At 45.2% G+C, this 23,756-nt stretch overlaps 1 protein-coding gene and 1 long non-coding RNA gene across 10 annotated transcripts in view; one reads left to right on the top strand and one right to left on the bottom strand.

The window, feature by feature from the left end:
* The first annotated feature begins 260 nt into the window (after positions 1-260).
* LOC135995618 (uncharacterized) lies at positions 261-6,764 on the top strand. Of its 5 annotated transcripts, none has more exons than XR_010607141.1 (7): positions 261-556; positions 1,347-1,455; positions 1,677-3,963; positions 4,548-4,778; positions 4,893-5,026; positions 5,254-5,308; positions 6,699-6,764. It is a non-coding gene; the product is annotated as an uncharacterized LOC135995618 (long non-coding RNA). The 5 variants fall into 5 exon arrangements; XR_010607142.1 differs by lacking the exon at positions 6,699-6,764 and adding an exon at positions 5,747-5,829 and having other exon boundaries at positions 4,893-5,007; XR_010607140.1 differs by lacking the exon at positions 6,699-6,764 and adding an exon at positions 5,747-5,829.
* Positions 6,765-6,862: 98 nt separating this feature from the next.
* Positions 6,863-23,756, bottom strand: part of NF1 (neurofibromin 1) — a 70,769-nt gene continuing 53,875 nt past the window's right edge. For 3 of the 5 annotated variants that reach the window (XM_065647059.1, XM_065647061.1, XM_065647063.1), the window contains 19 exons: positions 23,343-23,483; positions 22,835-23,114; positions 21,462-21,676; positions 21,186-21,247; positions 20,949-21,063; positions 20,464-20,565; positions 19,672-19,812; positions 19,434-19,560; positions 18,755-18,886; positions 18,134-18,269; positions 17,176-17,333; positions 16,185-16,307; positions 15,398-15,525; positions 14,588-14,688; positions 14,159-14,301; positions 13,290-13,336; positions 12,354-12,570; positions 10,664-10,714; positions 6,863-8,637 (listed from right to left, as the gene is read on the bottom strand). In XM_065647059.1, coding sequence (XP_065503131.1) covers positions 8,495-8,637; positions 10,664-10,714; positions 12,354-12,570; positions 13,290-13,336; positions 14,159-14,301; positions 14,588-14,688; positions 15,398-15,525; positions 16,185-16,307; positions 17,176-17,333; positions 18,134-18,269; positions 18,755-18,886; positions 19,434-19,560; positions 19,672-19,812; positions 20,464-20,565; positions 20,949-21,063; positions 21,186-21,247; positions 21,462-21,676; positions 22,835-23,114; positions 23,343-23,483 — 2,562 coding nt within the window. In that variant the 3' untranslated portion in view covers positions 6,863-8,494. The remainder of the gene's footprint in view (positions 8,638-10,663; positions 10,715-12,353; positions 12,571-13,289; positions 13,337-14,158; positions 14,302-14,587; positions 14,689-15,397; positions 15,526-16,184; positions 16,308-17,175; positions 17,334-18,133; positions 18,270-18,754; positions 18,887-19,433; positions 19,561-19,671; positions 19,813-20,463; positions 20,566-20,948; positions 21,064-21,185; positions 21,248-21,461; positions 21,677-22,834; positions 23,115-23,342; positions 23,484-23,756) is intronic. The other 2 variants (XM_065647060.1, XM_065647062.1) reach the window with 1 other exon arrangement.

Here is a 23,756-nt window from a genome sequence, read left to right as displayed (position 1 = left end):
CGCGCTGCGCACGCGCGCTGCCCGCGGGGAGCGGAACCGGAACCGGGAGCGGAACCGGGGAGGGGCCGGCGCGGTGTCTCCCCGCCCGGCGCGGTGTCCCCCGCCCTCTCTCTCTCTCGGTACTCGCGGGGATTCGGTGCGGAGGGGTCCCCGCTCTGCGGGCGGCGAGAGGAGCGCAGCGGTGCCGCCGAGGCCCGGTCAGGCCCGGTGGCGGCGGCGGCAGGGCCGGCTCTGCGCGCCCGCATCCCGGGCGGGATGGCCCAGGCCCCGCCAGGCCACAGCCCGTGCCCGCAGCCCGGGAGCTGCGGTGACAGTTTCCCACTCGTGCGGCAGCCCTGGGGCGGCTGATTCACCTCTGCAGGGCGCCAGCAGCGGCTCTCGGCGCCTCTTTCCCGTCGCAGTTCTGAGAGGCTCCATGAGAGCACCCGCATGTGCTGCAGCCGCTCAGCCCTGTTCCTTGCGGGGACCTTCAGACCCAGCCCCGGAGCCGAAGCTCTTGTCTCCTAACACAGCACACACTGCAAGCTTGCCCTGTGCTGTTCGAACAAGTCAACAGGTGAATCTGCTTTATACAAAGTTTTAGGCAAATGCTTAGCTGATGACAAAATACTACCCAGCAAACCTATTAGCTAGTAGCTACAGCAATGCAGGAGTGGAGCTGCTGTCTGCCAAGGCTGAACAGAATGAGAAATGAATCTGTTCGGGCAGGGTTACTGCGTAGCTGCAGTAGCACGGATTTAGAAGGTAGCAGGGAACAGCAGAGCGTACCCGGGAAAGCCTGGTCTTCCTTTTCATCTAGACGTAATAGATTACTCCCAAATTAGCCTCCTTCCTTTTCCAGTAACCAAGTCTCTTATTCTGCAGAGGCTTTTCTGTTCCTGTGAGCTTGCCTGGCCGTAAACGGTGTGTTCTACGCTCTGTAATGCTGCAGGAAATCTGTTGTAAACACCTTAACAGCAGGACACCAGGGAGGTTTATTGACCTAACTAACCAGGCTGGCGGGAGTTAAACCTGCTCAGTTGTTTATTTACACAAGTATGCAGCAAGCAGTTAGTACATTAGAGAGTGTAAATGAGTAACTTAGATCACAGATCATGTCTGAGCAAGATTGTCCTTCCTAAATTACGTATTTGTGTCGGTATTTTCCTGTGAAAAGTTCCCAATTTGCCTCAATCTTTTTGTTTAGAGCAGTTCAATTTTCACGATGATTTAAAAAGCAAACAAATGTTCCTGGCAAGAAAAATTGGCACCATACAAAGTAAAAGGATTACTGAAACTAAGAAATAACAGGTAAGGTATGTCAGCATCCTTGAGGCCAATTTATTCTTCTTTGTTGTAAATTACAGGTACATCCATTAACATCTCAAACAGAACTGAAAGATTAAAGGCCAAAAAGATGCACTGGCTGAATTGCTTTGCAGGGCGTTTGATCCAGTCCTCCCAGTGCCGCAGCAGGTCGGTGCGCTCAGCGCGAGCCGGTTCCATCTGTCCGTGACTGCTCACCGCTGCTGCCTTTGCCGGCAGCCAGGGCTGCGCAGTGTGCTGACCGCGGCGGTGCTGCCAGCGCCACGGCCCAGCCCTCCTGTCCTGAGCAGGCAGAGCCGAGGCCGCTGCGGCGCAGCGGTGCTGGCACTGCCGCTGAGGGAGGGAGTAGCTGTCATTGTTCCCTCTTTCAGGAACTGTGTGAGACCAGGAGTGAAAACAGGGCTGGGCCTGGCTGGAGGGAGAGCAGGGGAGAATCAGCCCTGGAGAACAAGATCCAGCGCAGCTTTGGAAGAACAGAGCACACAGAGCTGGTGGTGGCCTCCTCTCCCCTTCCTGTGAGCATCTCTTCACGTGAGTAACTCATCACACAGCGAGATTCAGCAGCACAGAGGCAGCCTTTGCTCTTTGATCCCTACTGCATGGACACTTAGATCCGAAGTGTTTTGGGCAAATGCAGAAATTCCTTGCTCTGTTTTGTTGTGCTGCCTCAGCCACGCCAGTGGCCTCACTGGTATTTGTGTTGTGGAGCCTCTGAGCCTTTGTACGTTGCATTGCTCTAAACCAGCCTGTGCTTTGGCTCAGAGCTGCTGTTGTGCGCCGTCTCTGGCCCATGTTCAGTTGTGCCTGTTCACAGGCAGCTGGACTCTCCACACTATGCAGAGCTTTTCGTTGCACCCTCTTTGCATGTGCAACCACGGCGAGAGCTGAAATCCTCCTGTGCTTGCCTGATGCTGCACTAAATGCCCTCCAGGCCGCTCAGAAGCATCAGGCTGGCTGGCAGTGAGCCCCAGGGGGGGCAGGGATGGTAGTAAAGGGAAAGAGAATCACCAAGAAAGCGGGAAAAAGCCATGGCTGGTGCTGCAAGGAGCCGGGGAGCGCAGCCAGCGAGTGGAGGAGCTTCCTGGAAAGCAGGTAAGGGCAGAGGGAGTGGAGCCCAGAACAGGTGAGACAGAGGCACCAGCTAACCCCCGCCTAGCATCTTAGACCTTAAGCATAAGTAGAGTTGATAAGCTGAGCTTGGAAAACTCCTGCCCAGTCAGGCCTGTCCCTGTTCTGGACCCGGCTGTTTCCTTTACCCGTGACTTTGCATGCCGTGGAGATCTGGCCGACCAGTTCCTCAGTTTCTGCAACGTGTCCTGTTGAGCACCCGATCCCCTGGGCAGGCCTCGTTCTGCAGGTGCGCTAACTGGGGCTGGAAGCAGCGCAGCAGACATTTCTAGTTTTTCTGAAGGACGGTGTGAGAAAACAAACAAACCAACAAAAAACCCCAATGTAATAGTTCAGTGGGATTTTCTTCAACAAATAGTTACTCATCACTATTTATAGCACTATCATTTGAACATCCCTAAAGAAGCAGTTGTCAGACCTTTTTTTTTTCACTGCTTTGAAAAACAAACCTGTATTTGTTTTAACAAGTCACATCACGGGAGATGTTATTCTGTGCTCTCCACCCACACAACCCTGGGATTTATTTTCATCTCAGAGCTTGTTAAACATAGCAGCAGTCAACTGAAGAACCTAATGTTCCAAGATACAGAGGATTCACACCAATAAATCATGAACTTCAGTAGTGGGAAAGGACCATTGTTGCCTCGAAACGGAATGGTCGGTACCGCTCTTCAAAGCTACAAGAGGCTGGCTTTAGATTTTAGTCCTGTGACAGTGACAAGTTGCATTGTATCTATTTAGGTTCGAGTGTTTTCTGTCCGCCTTTCCTGGACGGATGGGTGTAAGGGGAGGGTAGAAAAATAAAAAGCATTTGACAGTGGCAGAAGCATTCAGAGGCACCGGATTCAGCACACAATCCGCGCTGTGGTTTCCCCTCGTGGCAGCACCCACCAGTCTTGGGAAAGGGCTTTTAATGTTTGTGCATGTTCCTTTGTGGTTTTTCCATGTGCTTAAGAAAAGTCTACAATTAAGGGAGTTACAAGCTTAGTACGAAACTTCTGGGTTATCTAAGCTATGAATATTGTGAAGACTTGTTATTCCAAGTCAGAGGTATTTGGAAATGTTTATGCCAGTCAGAGAGACAGCTTAAGATTTAGGAATCGGCCACCAACATTACGGGTCAGTATTACTGCCTGTGAACAACTTCCTTGCTCTTCCTCCTTGCACAGTTTTGCCCTGCTTAACTCTAGAACAGAATTTATACCCCTGCATCAAGAAAGTTCTGAATTTTTACTTGGCTTGTTTTTTTCTTTTGTAAAATGTTTCAGCAGCATCAGCTGGGCAGGGATTTTTGAAGCTGTTTTTTAAGACAGAACTGCTTGCTACAAGGGTGCAATTTTTTCCCTAACTATAGTTTTTGCATAAAGACATAACCAACATGAAATTCTTTCTCCTTTCATTCCCTCACTGTGGCGACCGCCTGTTTTGTGATCCGGAGTAGCAGGGAAGCTCAACTGTCCAAGGAGGAACAGCAGCAGCAATGCCGTCTGTGTTGTTCAGGAACCATCCCCTGGAGGACTCCCCGCTCTGGTCAGTGCTGCTGCTTGTGATTTAGGGTTCATCAACATTTCCTCTAAGGGAAAGAAAATGTGCTCCTAAAATTGAACAATTCAGGGCCTGCGGCTCCCCTGTTCCTGCAGTCCCTGCAGGGAGGGACCTGCTCTGTCCGTCTGGCTGTCCACAGTCCGGCTGGCTGTCCGCACAGAGCAGGCCCAGCGTTGTGTTTAGTGGGCAGGAACAATACAAGGTGTCAGAAGTCAATGCAGTCACGCTTTAATGTGTTTTTGCATGCTTTTATGATTCACAGAGCCAGAATATAAGTACTTATACATTTTTAATAGGAAAGTAATATATTCCCCTAAAAGAAAAATAGATTTGATTCATTGTCATAAAAGTTGCCTGACAGTTGAAACTTGAAGCTTCTAAGCTAGAAAAGCTGAAATAGACAAATTAAATTGAACTGTTCTTTAAAGACCAAGCAGCTGTTTTATTAAAATATCAAATTTACATTAAAAAAATATTCTTATTCAATTATGGTAATCTTATTGAAGTGACATGAAATTCATGACAATGGACTTTACTCTTGTCTGAATTTTGTCCTCTGTTATCCACAGACAATGGGTTTTGCCGTTATTTAGAGCTGTGCCGATCACACAGGCAGAAGCACCACTCTGGACAGACACACCGAGCCCCTGGCCTCCAACCTGGTTCTGCCGTCCCCCAAACGGGTGTCAGGGACCGGCCCCGGGAACCCGCCCACGTCCCCGCGGCGCCAGAACCAGAGCTCGGAACACGCCGACTGCGTCCCGCAGCACAGCGAATGACCTTCAAACAACTGGAAGCAGGTTGAATTTACATTTTACTTCAAAAAAAAAAAAAAAGGGAAAGTACATACATGAGGGGAAGAAGGGGTGAACAACAATTATCTGAACCCGGGTTTCTACTATTTTTACCTACAGTACTGACTGCGGTTGGATCAGCGGGGCTCTTGCCGGCTGTCACGCACTTGCTTACAATATGAACAGGATTGTGGATCAAGGAAACATTTTCAAAGTTGAGGCCCAAATGGAAAGAGTAAGATATCATACACAGTGTAAGTTTATAGTACACAGCTCTTTTTTTAAATGACGTAACACAACAGCAGGAAGGAGTAGTAGTAGTTAACAGTTACTAACACTAGAATAATCAAATTTGTATGTTATACATATACAGCAACTAACTGCTTTACAAAAAAGCAAAATAATACAATATATTGTCACATGTATTTACAGTGTAGTAAATATACTTTTCTGTCAAATTTTACACAAAAACTATTTACAGGTGAATATACTGCATTAAAAAAAATGGTGGGACCAACACTAAAAGTGACTTTGTGGTAAGTTTGTTGCATAACAATAAGACGTGCTTCATTACATTTGAAAAAAAAAAAAAAAAAATTACCCTTAGAATGAAACAGAAAAAGCCCTAAAACCTACACCCCAGTCAGGAGCAGCCCTGGAACGGTCCCAGGTGCTCAGCCCACAGTACGGATTTGAAATGTTCCCTGTTCCTGGAAACTTCATGCACATTAAAGCAGAAACATTGGCATAATTAACAGGTTATGCACTATTCAAATACTACTGAATTATCTTTAAGTCAGGGAAAATACAAACACAAACAAAATGTTAATCATCTTTACAGTACTTCACTGTAGTTAGTGTGCAATGGAGAACGTGTTCTGAAAGAGGGGTGTCAAACGCACCGTCCCCACGAAGGAGGTACATGGTCCGCATGTTAAAGTCAGGTTTGTTTGGAATCCGGGTTTCATTTCCAGGCACCCCGAGCCCTCGGCGCAGCGGCGGCGCGGCCGGGACCCCGGGATCTGGCTCCACCGTGAGCTCAGGGCTCGTCCCACAGCGGCACCAGCAGCGACCGGCGAGGGGAGGCTGGGACCCCCAGAACCGACGGAGCAGGGACCCCGAGAACCGACGGAGCAGGGGGGACGTCAGAACAGGAGAGAACAGAGGAGGGGAGAAAGGAAAAGGCAAAATAACAGCGATGGCTGGTAGAGGGAGTTGGCTGAGTGCTGGAAGTGACAGTAAGGCACTGAACAACTAATTACCAACAGAAGTTTAATTGTTAAAGAAAGGTCGTGTTCCCCCCTTGCTCCAAGCACGAGCTTCCCAGCTGCTGGGGCTGGAGAGACCTTCCTGTGGATTGGGGCACACGGGTCCCAGATTAAACCTTGGCCATCAACTGTAATTACAGCCAAATTCAGCCCCCGCTACCCAGCGTGTTTGACACCCCTGCTCTAAGAACGTTCACGTCCTCTCACTGAACCACACCCTGAAAACATTAAACAACTCCCCCTCCTTCCAGGAAATAGAATAAATTACATTTTCTTGACTTACTTTATGAAGATAGCAGTTTTTTTCAGCTGGGACTGAGAGCCTGGAGTAGTTCTAGTTCCCAGATAAAAAGTAATTTGAATCACTGTCCATTTGATTTCCCATAACATGTATTTCAAAAAATGCATTAATTCTACTTTAGGGACACTTTTTTAATATAGGCAATGCAAAATCTTGAAAGAGTTACTCTCAAATGCACCCAGTCCAAACAAAACTGACTCAGTAGTTCATCTGGAATCATATTTCTGTTTAAAGAAAATCTGCTCGTAGGAGAAGCAACAGAAAGCTGGATTTTTCTAACAGCAAATTACCTTTACAAGAGACTCTTTTTTCCTCTGACCTACAAATCTTCAGGCTTCTACAATTCGTTGTCTTCAGCAGAACGGAAAGGGCTGGAATTCGCTCGATTCAGCGTCAGCGGGTGCAGAGCGCAGCGATGCTGCGTCGGCCGTTCAGATGACCCGCGGAGCTGAGCAGCGTTGGACTCGGCAGCTCCGGCCTCCCGCACAGCTCGGGCCGCTTGGGAACCGCAGCTCTACTGCAGCTCGTGTGCTGCCAGCAATTAAAACATGCGGTGAATTGCACAAGTCTGCGTATTTTCCAACGTATTTTTTTCAAGACTGCTAACTCTAAGTTTTCCTCTTGTTTTGGCAAACTATTTGCATATTAAGTTTGTGTTCATAGTTTTTCCAGGACTGTAAACAAATTAAAGAAATTGTTATTTTATGAATCAATACAATAAAGGTATTTTTATTTACATAAATGTTACATTGTTACTGTGTGGATACATGTGAATTATGTGCTATATCAATAAAGTCTGAACACTTAATTGTACCATTCTCTAATAATTTAGCTGTGGAGTTTGATTTACTGAAAGCCACTAACAAAATTGCACTAGAGGACTTTATTTTAGGTAGTGGATATACTTTTTTTTTCCTTGACTGCCACTTCCCAATGGTTAATGTGCGACACAGGAGGGTCTGCGCCTCTTGGGCGGCCGCCATGGCCGGGCCGTGGCCGTCGCTGCAGCCTCTGCACAGGGACAGCAACTTCAGTTTGTGTAACCCCCGAGTAGCGACCTCCACAAACTCAAACCCCCCGAAGTCCCGCGGGCCGTCTGTGCTGACGCCAGGAACTGCACTGCAAACATTCAGACGTAACCTGGGTTTGACACAGCGTCAGTTATTTTTAAGTTCATGTACCTTAAGCAAACGTTACTGTTTCTACATCACTGCATGGGCAGCACAAAAGCAGCTTTGCCCAACACCGGCTCCCAGTGCTGGAAGTTTATCCGTTTTCCTTCCAGACCCCAGCGGTTGTTCTGCCAGGAGTTCCTCAAAGCTGCGTGTTGAGGGGAAGGGCAAAACTCAAGTCTATGCTAAATGGAAGAGAGCAGTAAATTTTCAACACTGCTACAATGACAGCATAATGGTCAGTTCTCGGTGATTTTCTTCCCGCTATACAACCTTTCTTAGTGCAGTTAAACTACAGCTTTGGAAAAAAGCCAGTTTATCCAGTCTGGTCCATATAGAGTCCAAGCACGTGAAGCTATGGGGTCTGGGCAATGAAAGGGACTCGTGCAGCCTCTTCGTCTTCTCAAATTTATTGCTAATTACCAGAAATAAAATCTAATCCACCACTTCTGCTTAAGCTTATTGTACTGTGGCTATCATAAGTTTAAGTATGGTAAAAAAAAGTCCACAGCTAAAAGTGTTACAGGTTTGAATTAAAACCAGGATTAAGTAACTTCCCCTGGCTCATAAAGCCACTACCTTGCAAAGTGTGCAAACGGAGGAAGGACGAGCGCTTTCCTTTAGAGAAGACACAAACAAGGCAGGGAACAGAAGCAAGTAGCGCTGTCTATGGGAAATGGCTTTTGTGTGTGGACACGAGCCGGTTCTGCAGCGCTGGGAGCTCCACAGCTCCTGCGGCTACAGGGGCCGCCGGGATCTGTACACGTGGTTCTGAAACACTGGCTTAAATCGAAAACAGAATAAAAGAACTGAAGGCATTAAAATTCAAGCAATGTTTCAAGAGTTGATCATCTGGCAACACGGCTGACATGATGGGAACTTTAAAAATTAAGTGCAGCATCACAACCGGCGGAGGGCCCTTCACGGGAGGCCTGTGTGTGTCAGTCAGTTTCAAAACAAAAAAAAAAAAAATAGAAATAGTCACACGATCTTTTTGATGCTGTGTCGCTTGAAACTGCCAGCACTTCGCTGCTTCTGCACTTGGCTCGCGGAGCCGTGGCGCATCCTCCCGCTGTTGGCGTGTCCAGCGGTGGGCGAGAGCTCCACGTTCTCCTTGTCGATCCCTGGGGAGACACACGGGCTGCGTTAACCCACCGCTCTGGCCGGCCCGCAGCCCGGCACGTGCACAACGGCGTTTTCTGCAGACGCCGCTCAGCGCCTCCCAGCTCAGCGCGGCAGGGGACGGGCTCCCCCGTCACAACGCGCTCGCGCCGCTACCCGCACCCACCGAAAGCACCACATCGAAGTCTTCCAGGCCACAAAGCCTCTTCCCGCTCCAGCTTTGAGAAGACTGAGCAAATGGAAGCATTTGACTAAAGTCTTCTGGGTTTTGCATTCTCTAGGAGGAAGAACTGACAGACTGTCAAACCTGGGCGCTTCCTCCGGCCAAAAATCAATGACTGCCATTAACTGGGGGAACAGCACAGGGTGGAAGGTTCGTTTTGGAACACGCACATTTCTGCTGCAATGGCAGAGGCTGATTCTTGCTACCAGAGAAGATTGCTGTGTATGCAGGTACCTAAATTCCCCCCAATACTGCATCTCAGCTCACGAATAAAGATTGGTAAAAGTACGTATCATACAAATCAATGTCTGGAGGACTGTCTCATTGCCAGGAGCAACGGAAGGCTCGGCTGGCTTATTGTGCACAGCAGAAATGGAAGCGATGCCCGTGTTCACTTTGAGAGTTAAGTGTCAAAGTGTAGACACCAACTACAATGATTTAAACCCTGGCAAACTGAGAGTAAAAAAAAAAAAAAAAAAAAAGGAATCAACAATAACAAGGAGAACTAAAGAAAGAGTTTTCTAAGCAGGGTATCAACAGGAGACAGCCAGAGAACAGGCGAGGCTGGAAACCCTCACAAGAACTGCTGCTGCGTAAGTTCAGCTCCAGCACAGGCAGGAGGCGGCTCACGGGGCAGACGGTGCGGAAACCAGACGGGCTTTAGAGCCCAGCGCAGAGACTGCACTGAGAAGCTCTGGATGTTCTCTGCAGCACTAGGTAACTCTCACCAAAAGAAGTACATCAAACAAACCTCAAAAATGAGCAGCTTATTGAACTTCATGCTGACAGAACAGGAAAGCCTTGGGTGCCGAGCTGGTGTTCAACAGCTTTGGACACAGCCCGTAACTTGAAGATGCAAAAGCTGAGACTTCTGTTTAATGCAGACATGCTTCCAATCAATTATTACTTTTATGCTGATGCTGCTATGAGTTAATCATTCCTGCAGCAATATCTCAGTGTAGCTGCCCCGTTATTTCTGCAACAAAATGCGTGTGTTTGACGTGTGTTTAGCAACACTCTCACCACCAGCAGTACCTGTGCAGCACTGGCATGAAGAGCAGGAAGGTGCTTTTATGTGAGAGACTAAAGTACAAGCAGCAGCAAACACTGGGATCTCTGACAGTGAATAAAAAGGTTAGAACAAAATTCTATTACTATAAATGACATCTCCCATAGTTATGTCTCATTCCTATAAGCAGCTGATTCTCACTGGCATCAGCAGGAATGAAGAATTCGCCCCCCATTTCACACGCGCAGGCCAGTTCAGCTCCAGCGGCAGCGGCCGCCCGCGGCGAGTCCCTCAAACACCGGCTGCCAGGAGAGCAGCGACCACCCAACGGCCCGACGAAAACCTTTGGCAGCTGCTGCTTATTTCTCCGTGTAGAAGCAGAACCCAGATGTGTTGAGCCCCCATTTTGAGCTCCTGTCTGCTGCAATTTAGCACAAAGAACTCGTGCCTGATTTCTGGTGGTGTGTAACCGAAGTTAAACTGACTTCCAGTGAACCTAAAGAACTCACATCAAATAGTTCTTCGTTTTAGCTTAATACCTGCAGCAGAGTATTTCACGTACCAAGCAGCCACTTCTCTGTTACCAAATTGATCTTATTCTTAAGCACGTGACTTTTTCTTTGTCTGCTCCATCACCAGCTATTATCAGCATCACACAAGAAAAGCAACAGTTTAGCACTTACACTGCAGCCATTCCCACGTCAGAAGGATCAGTAAAGCCACCTCTCATGCCACAAGCCCAACCCTAAAGCAGATCAAGCAGGATTTCGTGCAAATATGATGAAAGAGAGTGTACCTTGATGAGAGAGCTGCATGAAAACTGCAGATTTAGAGCAAGGCAGAGAAGCTTCACAGACACAGAATGAAAGAGAAAACATAAGTGAATAATGTCCATGACAAGGGGGAGGGGAAAGGAGCAGAGATGATGACAGACAACACATTCGTAACAATGATCTCGCCTAGTTGCTTCCAGATGCAAGAAAAGAATTTTTCATGTATTTGTAAGCGAAATAAAAACTCACATGTCTGAAACTGTTTCTTTAACTCAATGTGATGAACTCACTCAGTGCTGCCAAATACTTGATTTCGGTGTTCAGTAGCTCTCAAATCAGAGTAAGCGGATGACAGAGCTGCATCCCTTTTCAGTCCCACAGCTGCTGTTTCAATAAATCCTGTGGCCCAACCTTCGTAGTCTCTAATTTTTCCCCAATGATTTGTATTTCTCCTGGCAGGCTCTGGGTCTCCCACCGCTGCCTCGCTCCTCCCGTCTCTGCGGGGCGACCCGCGCAGCGAGGCCGATGCCATCGCCCCCGTCCAGTGCAGAAACGAGAACGCTCCGTTGGGGTCTGCAGCAACGGAGCTGCACAAAGCGCCGGGACATCCAGCACACTTTTCATACAACTAACCAGCTCGACAAACAAAGCATCTTTCATGCAAAGTTGCACTGGTCAACGGAACAGTTTAAACTAGGGAAATGGTATGTTCATTAAAGTGGAGCAATGCAATAAACATGGGACGAAGGAGCAAAATGAAAAGGCCCATGTTGTGACCTGGTCCACAGCCTGAGCAAGCTGGAGATCGCTGATCAAACCCCACGGCTCTGTTCACATGGCGAGAATGAAGAGAGACTGCTTAAGGAAACAGGCACAACACTCATAAATAGGAAGAGATGATGCGAAAATGCCACTTCAGCAGTAAGCACAGGCTTTCATACAGTAGTAATCACTGCAGGCTGTTTCTGACTAGCTGGAAACGCCAACAAAGGCTGATTGTTTTTTAATTTTTCACCCTGAAAACCTGTGCTGTTAAATTTAACCTCTGTATCTCCCTGTAATTCCCCTCTTCTCAAGCCAGCAGGAATTTAGTGTTTTTATCCATTTACTGCCTTTGATGACTGTTTCTTTCTTGACTGCCTACATTTTATCATCAACATATTTCTGGCAACAGAACAGTCTGACCTGACCCGTATTGCATACGTATCTACACAAATACTGATTTTTCTTCAAGGGAGAGCACGACCTCCGTATGACGCCGCCTGCACGAGCCCCAGCCTTAAATCGTGTCGTCGGTCGGCACTGAGCCAGCCCAGACACTCCTCACAGCACAGCTCTGGATTGTTTTTCCCAGTAAGTGCCCACACAGGTATTATTCTCCTTGCAAAATATCGTGATTATATATTTATTAATTTCCAAGGCTCCACTGCTGCACATGTTCAGATTAAGATGCAGCTGCTGTTTGCTCTGATGCACTCAATGCTATTCCCTTCATTTGTAAGGACTTGGAGACAGGTTTTGTGCTGGACAAATCCGACCTCTGAAATACCAGTGTAAGAGCTTAGTAAACAGTGTAATATTCACTTGACTCGAGAACGCAACGATGTTTGACGCATAAACACGTTCGAAGAGACAACGAAGCTGAGTTTGGCTACAAACCCAGTAAATTCCACACACTTCCCTTCCCTGTGTAGTGCCAGAGCAGCTCCTGACCTGGGGAGTGCTGGGACGTTGCGAGCGAGGTCATGGAGTTGGAGAGGTTGAGGTTGGCGGTGATGCTGAGCTGGCTCTGCACGGCCGGCGGGTACGGAGACGTGGGCGTCAGGAGAGACTCCTCACTGGCTTCCTCATCAATTCCAGGCAAATACGTGTCGATCAAGGCATCCAGAAACTTCACTATGAGCTCAGCATAGTCTGGGATTTGTGTTTGCTGTGGGTGAGGAGAAAAAAATAAAGGTTATTTTCTTTCTACTTCTCTCTCACTACGAGCTTTGCTCCAGAACTCACTCTAATACCATGCTGCTTTTGCCTGTAAATTCTAAAAAGCATTTGATGTGAGCATCTGTACAAACTGATTTGTGCTCTTTTCCAGATTAATCGAAAGGCACACACAGACCGCTTGTAGGTGTAATTTCAGCAGCACGTGGCAGCCCAGGGTCAGGAAAGAGGAGCCGTTCTGTGCGCGGGTGAAGCCCCCGCCCCCCGCGCAGCCCAGCGCCAAACGCTGCTCCGCTCGTCCCGGCCTCGGCACCACAGATGGCCAGGGCTCCAGTCATTTGTTCTGTTGTAACATCAAATCTATCCTTATGGAATGATGACTCTCATCAATTTAATCCCTGACGCTGCAAGGTGCTCGTACCAAACCCAACGCTCACTCACGGATCCCGAACAGCAGCAGGAAAAACGTGCATTTCCACACCCGGCTGCTCCTGCCCACCCGCCATCGTTTGACCTCACTGTGTCTGTCAAAACCTCTCACACAGGCTCAAAAACTGTTCTAGCTACAAAAGCGAGCCCTATATTGCTGACTCGGTCATATCGATTCTACGACTTGTCATTTATCTGCATCCTTCCTGGAGCACCAATGTGCCTTATACAGAAAATGAAGGCAAAACACTCATGAAATTATCTATAACGTACTGGTCTTACCTTGGAAAATGGGCCAGCAAACCTCCATAACCCATTAAATCCAAAACCTACAACAACAAGTGGATGTTAGCACCAAGGCACAGTGTGAACCGCCAGCGACCACGGGAAGCACACGCGGTACATCGCTGGATCTGCTGCGGCAGGGAAAGGAACCTTTGGGTTTGGAGATGCAACACTAAACATTGTCCAAACCATGTACAAGATAACATTAAGGCATTTTGGTTTGTAACGAAATACATAAGTTGTAAAAACCTCAAAATTTCAGAACTGTCATGAAAGAAATTCTTGATGGTATTTTAAAAGGTAAATTTAGCGTGTGAATACACATCTCTTTTTAAAAATCATGCCAACATTAAAGGTTTTATCAACTGTCATCCGTTTCTTACGGATCTTCCCGGAAAGTTTTTGATTAAGGACCATAAAAAAATATTCAGGATTTGCGTGTCCAAGTGTGACAAGACAGTGAGCTTGGGCACTCAAACCCAAACGTTACTCTATGGAATTTACCAATAATTAAACCAACTCCCAACTTACAAGGTTAACTTAAAACTCATCATTTATCATCATCATTCACAGTTTCTACTTCTTTAAATTGGTTAGTGGAAACAGAATATTGACTTTCAAGTTCTTTTTACTCACATGGTGTAATACTTTCAATATCTGGTGCACAACTGCAGCAAGACATTTTAGTGTTCATGTCAGTAGGGTTTTTAATATGCGAACCCTCTATTTTTACCAGGATCTATGAAGTTGGAGAGATTCCACACAAGACTGACTATTCTACTAGGGTTGCAATAATTCTGAAACATCTTCAGTAGTAAATATAACTTAAAATACAGCGTTTTTTTAAAAAATGGAAAAATATTTACTCTGTAGGTAAGAAGTCTGGTATTGGGGTGGAGACTCTTCATGGTAGACAACACTCTGAACAATCCCGTGAATTGGATTCAACAAATTTGGATCCTGGCACAGTGACAGAAGGGTATTGATCTTGGAATCCAATAAATTATGCCTGAAGAAAAGAGAAGTGGCTTATTTTTTGTCATTAAATACATCTGCAGTTCCCAACCGACTTTAGCAAACAGCAGTTGAAGTGGGATTTTCAAAACCTCAGTGATCTGAGAAGTCCAAACCAATTCTGTATATGTTCAGTGAGGACTCTTGTGATGAGTAGCACTCCCAAAAAACTGTACTAACAATCCAGCCCACTAAAGCACTTTCCAGTTGTCCTGGTCCAGCGCCCTCTGGAAGGAAGGGCCAAGTTCAGAGTCGTCACCAGCAGAGCTGTAGGTACTTACACAACAGGAAAGACCTTTGGGAAGACGACGCTGGCCTCTGCCAGGTACTCGTAGAGGATGCGCTGGTCGAACTCGTCCGTGGTGTACTTCACCAGCGTGGCCTGCGGAGGGAACAAGCTCGTCAGCGGGTTCTCATTTCACTGCAGCACTCACAGGCTCTGCTGCTCTTGGAGTTTAAGGTTTGAAGATTTCTGAATAGCAGAAAGCAGCACTACGGAAGATTAATTTATGTCCTCTGTGGCCACGGAATCAAGTTATTTTATGTGCATGTGGGAAACAATAAAACCAGCAGGTAATAGCTTCTATTTTGGCAAAAAACGTAGCTAGTCAGTTTTTGACAAAAGTGGCAACTGAGTTTCTGAATTATCAGGAATGGCAAATGTATTGGTACATCTGAAGAAAGCACTATCACACTGTACCTATTTACTAGTTAATAATTTTTAAACTCAATTATGCTGGGATTCCAACAAGTTTCACTTCTTAAATTTTAAAGTATCATATATTCATATCCCTTTATTATATAACATTAGTTTGTGATAAAAATCTGCCAGGATAAAGGACAATTGTTGGACATGTTCTACAAAACAATACAGAAGAATGGAAATTCAGTATTTGCTCTCAAAGAGCATTTAAATACATTTCTGTAAGTGGTTCCTAGAAAGTTTGAAGAACGGCGACAAAAGAAGAGACTTGCATATCACAGTGACTCTGATCTGTGTGAATTCAGAAACACTGCAAGGAACATGTATGCTGCTTCGGAAGATAAAAAATACCAGAAAATAGCAGACAATACAGAGAAAGTAAGCTTACAAGAACGGTGAGCAGCAGGGCTTGGATTTTTGGATCAGTCAGAACTTCTTCATCCAGGAGGACATTTGACTCCGAGACAGAAACTTTTCGAAGATGGGGGTGTTGCTGCGGTGATATTCTCTGGGTTTCTGCCAGACAAAAAGAGAGCAACTCATCCAAAGCAAAATAAGCCCAAACCAAAATAGAATTAGCTCTTGCACCACGAACTCAGTCATCTGCAAACTCCAGAGGTCACCAGCCTTTTCATACAGTGTAAAAGCAACAGCTCCGCTGCACTCCTGGCAGGGCTGGACCACTACACGGGACGTTATCGATGGCGAACGATCACCCCAATTTCCTGGAGTCCAACACAGGCCCAGGGTGGCAGGTCCTGGGTCCCACAGAGCCCTGGTCTTGCATTGCAATTGGGGTGGGGCGGAGGAAGCAGAGTGGGAAGATGAAGAGAGGCATTCGAGGCACCAGGTCACGGCCCATCTCCTGCAGGAATCTGCAGCTAGGGCGTACGAACTCCTCCAAAGCCAAATTGGGATTTCATTTCACCCGGTATGCAGGACTTTACAGCTGCCCCTTATTCTGCATCTGCAAACTGAGCAACTCCAATTCAACCCTCAGTTGCCGGTGACATGGAAGACTGTAGTGCAGAAACCACTGCTAAGAAAGATGTTTGTCCCTTACCTTGTAGTAACCTAGACAAATAAACATTGAATTTAGAAATAATCCTTTGTATATATATATACAAAGTAATTATAACTAGTATTATCCTTAAAATGTTAGTCCTGTTTCTCACCCATTTCATAATCATTTTCGGCTACTCTCCTCATTTTGGGAGGCGTTGTGATTCCAGATTCCATGTCTTGCCTTTTAGGAGCCTTTGTGTCCGATATCAAATGGTCAAAACTTTTCCTTGTACCTAAAAACAATTTATCATGCAATTAAAAACATTAAACCTAAATCCATATTCTAACTATTTCTGATTTTCTGGCCAAGCTGTTCTCCTATCTACAACATATTGATAGGAATCTGGGGACATTTTCACCATTTTCAGGGATGGCAGAGAAAATACGATCACACCATGCCGCTCTCCATCACAGTTTCCAAAATGCTTCACGATACACATGAGCAGAGCATGTGAGTTATTCAGATATGAAAGCTGTGGGCATGCTATGGTTCCTGGTCAACACATCACAGCCAATTAACATGCCAGAATGTGATTACTGAAAAGGAAGCAGGAACAGGATCGTAATGAAAGAGATGCCCCTCATCTTCCACATGCACCGTCCAGCGTAAAAGGGGAACCCGACGTTATGCAGAGGAACTCATCTTGTTTCTCTGATATCAAGACTTTGCTTGTAAACACAATGCACTGAGAAGCCATGAGTAAAAATCAGATTGCTTCCAAAACACATGAAATGTTTTGGGACCATCTCTTCCAGCATAAGACAGAGCAGTCAATGCAGTTGCTAAGCTCAGATATTCAGGCTGGTGGCAGAAAACTGGCACTACGACTTTAGTATCTGGAATATCTTCTTCTTCCCCCCCACTATTTTTTTCTCCACTTCAGCACGCACATTTTGTGTGTCACTTCTGCTTCCCCCGCTTCGTGATCAAGAACCAAGTTAACTGTACAGTGTTCTCCAATTTGTATTTTGTACAAACTGCATATATTCCCCTGAATCAGGAATCAGCACTTAAAGTCAGAACAAATACAAGTACTTTTTCTCCAGTAACACTTCCTGAGGCATTCTGTAGACAAATTAGGAAATTAGTTTTTTAATAACCTAGAAGCTTTTTAGTGTTTGCTTGGGAAGGCTGCCCCATATCCAAACTCATGGATTTCCGTGTTCGAGGGCTTATCTGTCCCACGGTCGGGTAACTGGCAGCCAGGTGTCTGTCTGACCCCTTTGGGGATGACCAGGGTTGGTTTTCCTTTAGTGTCCTGAAAGTGCAGAGAAATTAAATTAAGAAAAATCTTTAAAACTGTGCACATTTAGGCATATACTTTTCACCTAGCCATACTATCCTTTAGTAAAACCATCTTTCCTAGCAGGTTAATCTCCCAAAAATACATATTAAGAAGCAGCAATCACTTTGCTTGCAAAAATGTCTGAGACAGAGATAACTAACAATCTGATATGAATGTAGTGATCAAAAGTAAAGCAATGAAAAGAACACAAACAAATCAGCCTATGAGGCAAGATGTTAAGATATTTAATAATACTGGATGCTAAAAGGAGATTCTGAGTTCAGAAACTGGCTCCCCATGGCACTTCTGGGTTGATTTCTTAGCTTATCTTTGGGGCTGCTTATGCACAGGCTATAAGGTGTCAAGATTTTCCGATGACACGGATCAAGTGATTGCTTAGTACGTGCCTTGAAGCTCTTAAAAGCACAAACTAAGCTTTCTTCTAAAATATGAACGAAAACGGAGGTGAAATTAGGTCTTGTAGAAAGAGGTTAGCAAAGAGGTTAAGAACCTCAGAGCAGCTAAACTCTGAAATGGCTTTACGGATCTCAACGTTAAACCTATAGGAATTTGGTACCCAGATTTCTCTGTGACTCTGGGTCATGATATCTCAGTATCAGCAGCATATTGGTCTGGAACTAACAAGAGAGCTTTAACTTCACTTTATGAAACAGGGTTCAGTTTTCAATGTACCACAGGTTACCTTTGGATAACTTACTACAGTAAATAGACATTGAACTTTGGATGACTTATCTAAAAGTCAGACAACCAACCTATAGCTAGTGTCACTGTGATGTATGGGATATGTATCCATAGGAACATTTTCCATTGAAACGTCTGTCAACAAGAGAGACTTCCTATGTTTTAGGCTGCAGCGACTTCGAACTTCCTCAGATACTGTCAGCAAAGCTAAAAATTCAAAGAAAGCTAACGTAAGTTTTCCACAGTAGGAATACATTGAAGAATGTAAGCAAAATTCTATCCATTTCATTTTTTACTTAGTATAAAGATGACCATTGAGATGTAATTACACCTTTCTGAGATGTACAGATTAAAAGTAGGTCATTGAAGAATTATATTCCCCATCCAGTTAGAATTACACAATTTAAACATTTGCCCTCACATGGTCACAATTTCTGGTTTTAGACCACTAGAAATCGGAACGTTCTAAGGAACGTTCAGCCTCCCTGCAGTATTTTCCAAGCTGCCTGGGCAGCCTTCAGTGCACGACGAGCTGTAATCCATGTCCCCAGCCCAGCTGGCTGTTGTCCATCCCCAGTTACAAGTTTCCCTTATGTTAGTACAACTGTGTCAATCTAAACCCATCATAATTCCCATGGGAATCCATTCCTTTCCCGTTAGCACAGATTTAACAAAGGTTTGTTCCACGTTACCTGCCAGGTAAGCCACGCTCTGGGTGTTCACCTCAAACTTGTCACAGTTCCTGTGTTTGTTAACCAGAGCCAGTAGTGTGTGTAAAATCCTTACTGTTCTTGCTACAGTGGTGGGAGAAGGATGCCTGTACCCTAAGAAATGAGGTTAAGAAACCAAATATTGTATTATAGTGCATATTTATGTAGCATTAATATTTTTCAAATATTTATGAATATTTTTCAGCATGTTCTCAGGAAACTTCATGTAAACAGCAAGGAAGCACAATGCTAACAGAAACTGCATGTTCAAGACTATTTTTTTCTGTCCCTTCCCACAAAATCATATGATTTCAAATGTCTGTAGATATACCTACTATCTCACAAATCGATCTTCTAAAAGAAACAGCGAGCCTGAACACAGGCAAGCATAGAGAGGCAGCATTCCTGGGGGAAGCAGCGAAGCGCTGCAGCAGACGGAGCCACACGGCCTGGGACAGCTCAGAATTTACAGCATCAGCGCTACAGACATCACAGGACACGGATATGGGAAACCTGGCAAAGTGCTTTGGCCAAAGAACATTGAATTCTGTATCTATTCTGTAATCCAAGTGACTTAAAATCCACCACCCATTTCTTCCCCTTTGTCCTTGGACTTGTTTTTATTTCTGTATCTAAAATGAACCGCAATCTGTATTCTTACCTTTCAGCAGGTGTCCCACTAGTGCGAAGTTAAAGTTGGAGTTGAAATTCAGCCCAACAAAATGATCCATCTGCTTGCAGTGCCATTCGAGTGGTCTCCTGATCTCCATGAACACCTCTTCTGGGCTCTGACCCGGAAAAAAGAAAATACATGAGTGCCTCATTGAAAGTTACTCATCATATCTCAAGCTTTTCTTTTTTAAAGTGACGAACCAGTAATTTTCTGAGGGTTTGCTCACCTTGTCGTTGAAGACTCTCAGGCTGTCCAGGGTGTGCAGGTTCTGCTCCAGCAGCGCGGTGCCCGCCGAGTACAAGTTCACCTCATCGAGCTGCAGCACGGCCATGGCCACCCAGAACAGGGCCCTGTGCAGCGGGGAGTCCTGTGGAGCACAGAGCAGGGCTAAACCGCCGGCTCCGCCAGGCCTGAAGCGCCGGCTCGGGCCAGGGCTGAAGCGCCGGCTCCGCCGGTGACACAGACAGGACGGCGGGGCTGTCTGTGCTCCACTGGCCTTGCAGCACGTTCTGGCCTCAACCCTCAACCATGCCCATCCCAACAAAAATGATGTTCATGTGAACCTGTGCTCTTAATGCACTTAACAGGTGCATAGTACAAAGTAAATTAATTTCAAGCCTTTTTTTTTGCCCCCCACCCCCCCGAGCCACTCCTCCTCTCATATTCCTTCCCTTGCTCACAAATGCATGTTGCCCTACAGCAGACTGACCAGAAATGTGCCTTTCGTTCTGAGTTTGAGAGGACACGTTGAAAAGGGACCCAGCTGCAGCTGGCCCAGCCCGTGCCGCGCGGCGCGGCCGGTTTGCCCGGCAGGACAGGCCGCTCGGCGGCAGCCCCGCAGCCCCACACACCACGCCTGACCCACCTCCCGTCTACAGCACTTCGGCCTGAGTCACAGCAGCCAAGTGTGAACTTCATGTACCACAACACTTACTTTTATTTTCGAGACTGTACCCATAATTATAATTTTCATTTATGAACTAGGTTCTCTGTTTACTCTAAAAATCCAGTCGTTTACCTTGTTAAGAAGAGGCTGCAGCTTGGTGAGGGCTATAACTGTAGCTTCTATTAGAACTTGGCTGTTGTAATTATCAGGGCCTTTTAAACAGCTCTCAAGTCCCTTTTTGTAGGAAAAAAAAAAGTAATTAAAGATACAACCATAACAATATTTTACTTTGTAAAAAGTAGATCGAAGCTCTAAACAATAATTGTTGCTCTCAATTATTTTACAAAGCTTGAGCTCATTCTAAACCAATTCCCAAGGACTTTTACAAATGGAGATCTAGAAAGAAGTGATATAGGAACTGCTGAAGGCAATTGCTCAATGGGTGGTTAAAAACGTAAGGGCGCAGGACAGGGTGCAAGAATTAGAGAAGAGCTCTTTTACAATTCAGATGCTGTTCAGTTAAAGTTTATGTCCATAAAACTCCGAATGCTTAAGGGAAACATATTTTGCACACTGTTTACTTGCTATGGAATGGAACTGTCGTTAGAAAATATTACCTTGCTAAGAATTCGGATAATTTGTTTTATTTGTCCATGAGACACACGTTTACTTATACAGCCAAAGACAACAAGTGCTCTTGGCTGCAGGGATGGGTTATATTGGAATGCAAACCTGTAAAGAAACAGAGTATATTAAACAATATACAATAAACATGCTGTATATATTGAGAAGCTGAGAATTCTAAGTGTACCACCCAGGCAGGCAGGGGTTATGTTTTGAAATCTACAACATACTTTTGAGCTAGTTCAGTCCACTGGTCCAGCCACTTGCACGTTGGAATATCCCTCATACAAGCCTAAAAAGAATTATATTGTTTGAATACACGTTACATTAAAAAAAGGCTTTTAAAAATTCAGAACATACAGGCAGTTTAGTTCTCAGAAGTCAGCTGCGTCACTATTAATTATAGCACATGATGGGAGATCCATCTCACTGCACTGCTTGCCTGTACGACGTACAAGCCGTGCCATTTCCCTTACGGATAATTTCTTCTGTTTTGAACCACATACCTCCATGATCTCCAACAACGCCTCTGTAACGGTTTCCAGCGAAGTCAGTGCAAAAGTCTCCCTTTCATAGGAGCCCGGGGAGAAGGACCTGTCGCGATAGCTGGAGCGGAACGCTATGACTGCGGCTGATTTCACTTTGCTGATTCCAAACAGCAAATAAAATTTGGGCAGAGAGAACTCAGTCAAGCTCAGCCTTAAAACTTGCTTGGTCTCCTCTGTTGAAAAATGTTTACATATTAAATACAAACCACCGAAATCCAATCTGTATTTTCAATGCTCTTAGGCTCACCCTCCCACAAATACAGAAGTAGATAATCATCTTATGTGTCACTTGGCACATTCCAACACCTTTTTTTCGCTGCTTTTCCCAGAGAGTGCCCCAAAACTCACAGCCTGTTGTACAGACTGTTGAACCATCGCTAGGAAGGTGGACTCTAAAAACAGGGCGAGAGAAACTCATTTGAAGGTGTGGTTCTGCAAGATCCATCCTCACAGTGGTTCAGAAAATGGAACCCGGCAAGTTCCTGCTCTGAAATACCAGCAGCACTGTCACTTCAGACTGCAATCAGCCCGGCTTTGGCCCTGGCACTAACATGAAGAAAGCCACTCAAAGCAGAGGAAATGACAGCCCTGCTACTAACATGGAATATTTTTACAATTCGGAACGTTCATGTAATTTCAGCGTACTTCACATTCCTTGTTTGAACAGGAAGGCTTGCCTTGCTGTGCGTCAAAGCAAAGCTTTTCTTCATACATACGTGTGTGTGTATTCACACGCTGTCAATATATATAGATGTAACATGAGCTTTCAGATCCTTAAAAAAATAAGGACAAGATTACATAAACTTTTGATTTTTTTTCTGCACAAAATCTAGCCTGGGTTTATATGGTACTTCTATGGTAAGAAGTGACAGATACATATTCGCTAATACCAATTATTTTTAGGACTGCTAAAATACAGCAGTATGAAAAATACCTGTTTCAACAGTACAGTTTCGCAATTCCCTTATGTAATTGATATTTTTGTTACTATATCTTGCAACCATTCAAAAGATGCACATCAGCCAATTTTAGCACCGACGTATTTTCTCCTTTCTCTGCATTACAGGAACTTACTGGTACTTTCTTCTCTTTTTCTAGAACCCGTTACACAAACAATTTACATTATGCACCTGCTCTAAACCTGATAGTAATTTTTAATTCCACACTCATTTGTTGTAGATCATATTCTCATCCTGATTTGCATACAAGCTGAACTACAACATGGTATTTTTGAACTCTCAGAACAGTTTAAAGAGAGAAAGACAACCCAAATATTGATTAGACAAACTAAGGAGCAATCAGTGTCATTGAAAATCTCAAAACCACCTTACCACTAAAGTGAAGCTGTGAACAAGTGCAAAGAGAATGGATGATGTTGATGACGAGACCGTGAGTGGAAGCTCGAAGAGAAAGGGGACCCGTGGCCACCAGCAGAGTCACGACATGGAAGAGGTAGGGGAGATGAGCTGCCACGTCCAGGGAGTTGTTGAAGGAGAGCATGAGCATGTACCGCGCCAGGATCGCGATGTCGTCCCACATCAGGTGCTGCTCCAGCGTCGGCGTTGGAGACAGACAAGTCTTGTCGATGATTTTACACATCCTTCCGATCACCTGAGACCAGAGCAACCATTTTGTGTCACTGAGCTGAAGAGCAGAGCTCAACAATTCAGAAAAACCATTACAATTTAACATTACAATTATTCTGTTGCTTGGAACCTATTTTATCATGTTTTTTGCATTATTGCCTGTACCGAGTTACCAGAAAGCATCTCGGTGCCATATCATTATATAAATTGAAATTATTAAGCAAAAGGCAATTAAGGCAAAGAGGGAACTCACTTTGCTGGAAACCAATTTGACATTTCCAGAAGCAAGTGCTACAGCTGTGTCTGCCATCACCTCCGCCTTGATGGATCCCAAGCCCCCTGTGGCGCTCGTTTTGATGAAACTGTCCAGCACCACATCCAGGAGATCTGTTATCTGTGGAACACAAAAAAGGGGGTTTTATCAGTCAGATCAACTTCATTTTTCACAGTAAACCACCTTTTAAATAAGCAATCATTCATTTTTTTAGTTGGAGATGCGTAACTACCATAAATGGAAGCATCAGTTTTAGTGCTCTCATCTGTCTGGAAAAAAGCCTAATGTAAACTTTAGAAGTGTAAAGCTGAATTCCATCAGGTTTTACTCCAGATCTAAGTGCTTCAGAACTGTGGAGAAACTACAATTTAGTTTGTATTATATTTTTTTATT

This window comes from Caloenas nicobarica, chromosome 17 (assembly GCF_036013445.1).
Source record: "Caloenas nicobarica isolate bCalNic1 chromosome 17, bCalNic1.hap1, whole genome shotgun sequence".
Classification (NCBI taxonomy): Eukaryota; Metazoa; Chordata; class Aves; order Columbiformes; family Columbidae; genus Caloenas; species Caloenas nicobarica.
This window is presented reverse-complemented; position numbering and strand designations above follow the sequence as displayed.